General features: G+C 30.0%; 1 protein-coding gene across 1 annotated transcript; it reads right to left on the bottom strand.

Annotated features, from left to right (window-relative positions):
- Positions 1 to 375: 375 nt before the first annotated feature.
- Positions 376 to 2,684, bottom strand: LOC102584462 (uncharacterized). The gene is made up of 3 exons (XM_015314950.1): positions 2,529 to 2,684; positions 1,394 to 1,469; positions 376 to 745 (listed from the first exon to the last, which is right to left on the bottom strand). The coding sequence occupies exons 1-3, from the start codon at positions 2,682 to 2,684 to the stop codon at positions 423 to 425; spliced, it is 555 nt and encodes a 184-aa protein (XP_015170436.1). The 3' UTR covers positions 376 to 422.
- Between the last annotated feature and the right edge of the window lie 227 nt (positions 2,685 to 2,911).

Here is a 2,911-nt window from a genome sequence, read left to right as displayed (position 1 = left end):
GTTCCTCTACAACGGTACATCGACAAAAAATACGTTTGAATTCCTCTTAGAAATTAATATTTGAAGTTAACAATATATATATATATATATGTCGAAGTACTTCGAACTTTTGAAAAAAAACAATGAGACCAAACCGAAAAATCAAAGAAGCAAAATCGAATTAGTTCGATTTGATCCGATTTTTTTTAAAAAAAAACCGATATTTCTGCCCACCCTTAGTCTACGAATGTCTATTTTTGTGTTTTACAAAGCTTTAACATAAACAACATATTAGGATTTGGTTAATTAAGTCCTTCTGTAGTCTTGTATCACATACAAAAAAACTTGGATTATACAGAGAAAGCCTAATCTTTCATTATTTTTATTGAAATTGACAACAATAATACCAAGATTATAATTAATTAACATACATATTTTATAAATTACATGATAGAACAAGAATATACATTATCATCATTAAACAAATTGCTAACTTTGTCATCTCCTCTTTGAGTTATAGGCAAAGTACCATACTTATCAGTAGCATTGTAACCATGCCTCCAATAATTGTAACTTTCTTTGTACTCTGTTGTTGTATCTTTGAAATAATTATTTGACGATGTGAAATATAGTGGTGGATTTGGGTATGGCCAAAATTCTGCCCTCTTTCCTGATCTTCTCACTACTTTTAGCACCTTTTTTCTATCGACGTATCCCATTATGGTCACCTTTTCCATCTCTACATCGATCTCTACTGAATCCACCCCTGTTATTTATACCCTTATTATTATATGTTTAACAAAATTATAGATTTGTAGCAAAATATTTGATGTATATATTGTGGCGAATTTAATTGTCGTGAACAAAATTTGTGACGGACATGTCATAATTTTGTCACAAATTTGTGAAGGCCAATGAGGCCGTCACAAATTTGTTAGGGGTATGTGATAATGTGAATCATAATACTTGGTTCAATTGTAATTAAGAAAATTATAGATTTGTCATGGAATATTTATGATAGAACTTGATACGAGGGAGTTGCTCGGATAGTAAGCACCTTTCACTTTCAATCTTAAGATTGTGAGTTCGAGTCATTAAAAAAGCAAAAAAAAAAAATGAGAGCTTGACATACTACTATAATGGAATTTTTACTATAGGGGCGGTGGAACTATAGTTTCACTTATGAATTTGACAGCATTCAATAACTTTAATTAAAATCTTATGATGATTTTAAAAACCTAATAAGATTTTAAATTCAGTTATTTAAAATCTTGTGGTCTGATATATGTTATATGAAAAGTTAGAATAAAAAAGTTATCAATAAAACCATAAAGGAAAGAAATATTTTTTTTGATGGACAAAAAGAAAAATAAGATAAATAAATTAAAACCGATGATGCATAATCTTTGCATACCTCTAAGCTTGAGGACAGCGTCTTTGACAACTCTCTCACAACCAGGGCAACACATCCTTACTTTGAGTTCCACCGTCTGTAAAATAAATCATCATTAAATAATTCTCACAATTATTCTTTGCTTACTAAATTAATTGTACTTCATCCATCTCAGATTATTTGTCGTTATTCAACATTTAAGGTTTTAAATTATGATTTCAAATCTACTATTTATTTCAATTAATCTTAGTAAATTATACTCCATGCACTATAACAAACAAAAGATGAGAATTTTATTTAGCGCAATTATAAATATGAGTATTTACAATACAAATTAAATATCAATAAAGGCTTTAACAATTTTGAATGTAATGACATTAACTTAATTATTGCTAAATATTTTTGGCGGCAATAAAAATTTGTATTACCACTAAACATCTCTTTTGTTATAGTGACGTCAAAAATACTAAATTCAGATGATCTCATGCTATAAAACAGCATCCACCTAGCATGGTCGTTAGAATAGTCATGTGATCAACACATTCATTTTAGCGTTAGCTAAGTCTAACAACATTAGTGTAAAGAATTTTTCCTAGTATAAATTCACTTAAATAATATTTATAGGTAAGTTTTTTTAATCTTTAAAATAAGATAGGTTATATGAGAAGAAATCACTAGATTCGATTAGTCACTATGAAGATTATCCTAACTAGGCTTTGCATCAAAAGGATGACAGAAGTAGGGGTGAGATTCTGCTTTCTGGATCGCTATCGGTCTCCATCTATCATTTATACTTTTTAATTTTCTTTCGAAAACTGGAAATATATTTCAGAATCTAGAAATGTATTAAATACTCTTTATACTTATTCTATCACGGGTTGTGGCCTAACTTCCCTTTGAAAGTTTCGTATGTGTTATTTCTTTTAGCTTACACACCATTTTGGGGTTCTGGGGTGTCTGTCATCATGAACTCGACTTTTGGATCATGACAAAACAGGTAAAGATATACATATAACTTGAAACTTTTTCCATTATTCAAAAGATACATCTTTACAATAAAGTTGGCTAGTAAATTCAGATGAAATCATTTCCAGGTTGAACTGATGAAAAGGTGAGAAAAGATTAAAGGAAGAAGAAAGACCAAAGAAAGTGAAACCTGCAAAGAAAGTGGTCGACCCCTAGGCATGTTGTTGTTGTTGTTGTTGTTGATGGCTTTGTAAAGCAAAAGAGATCTAACAGTTCCAAAGAGTTTCTGAATAGGCTTTCCATTTGTAAAGAGGTTGCTTGAGTATATATATATTGACAATGACATATATAACTCATTAAAAGGGGAGGAGACTTATTGTTGAAGACTTTAGTTAAGTAAATTATATAAAGGTATATTTACTTGGGTTCCGGTCCCGGTAATAGAGAAAATTATGTTGAGAGCGTTATAACATGCCATCTGAATTTAATCAGGTTTCAATGTAAATATCAGACACTGGATGATAAGCTCAAAGAAAAAAGACAAATAGTTCGTACAATATGTTTTCTCGGGAT

This window comes from Solanum tuberosum, unplaced genomic scaffold, assembly GCF_000226075.1.
Source record: "Solanum tuberosum cultivar DM 1-3 516 R44 unplaced genomic scaffold, SolTub_3.0 scf00331, whole genome shotgun sequence".
In the NCBI taxonomy this organism is placed as follows: Eukaryota; Viridiplantae; Streptophyta; class Magnoliopsida; order Solanales; family Solanaceae; genus Solanum; species Solanum tuberosum.
This window is presented reverse-complemented; position numbering and strand designations above follow the sequence as displayed.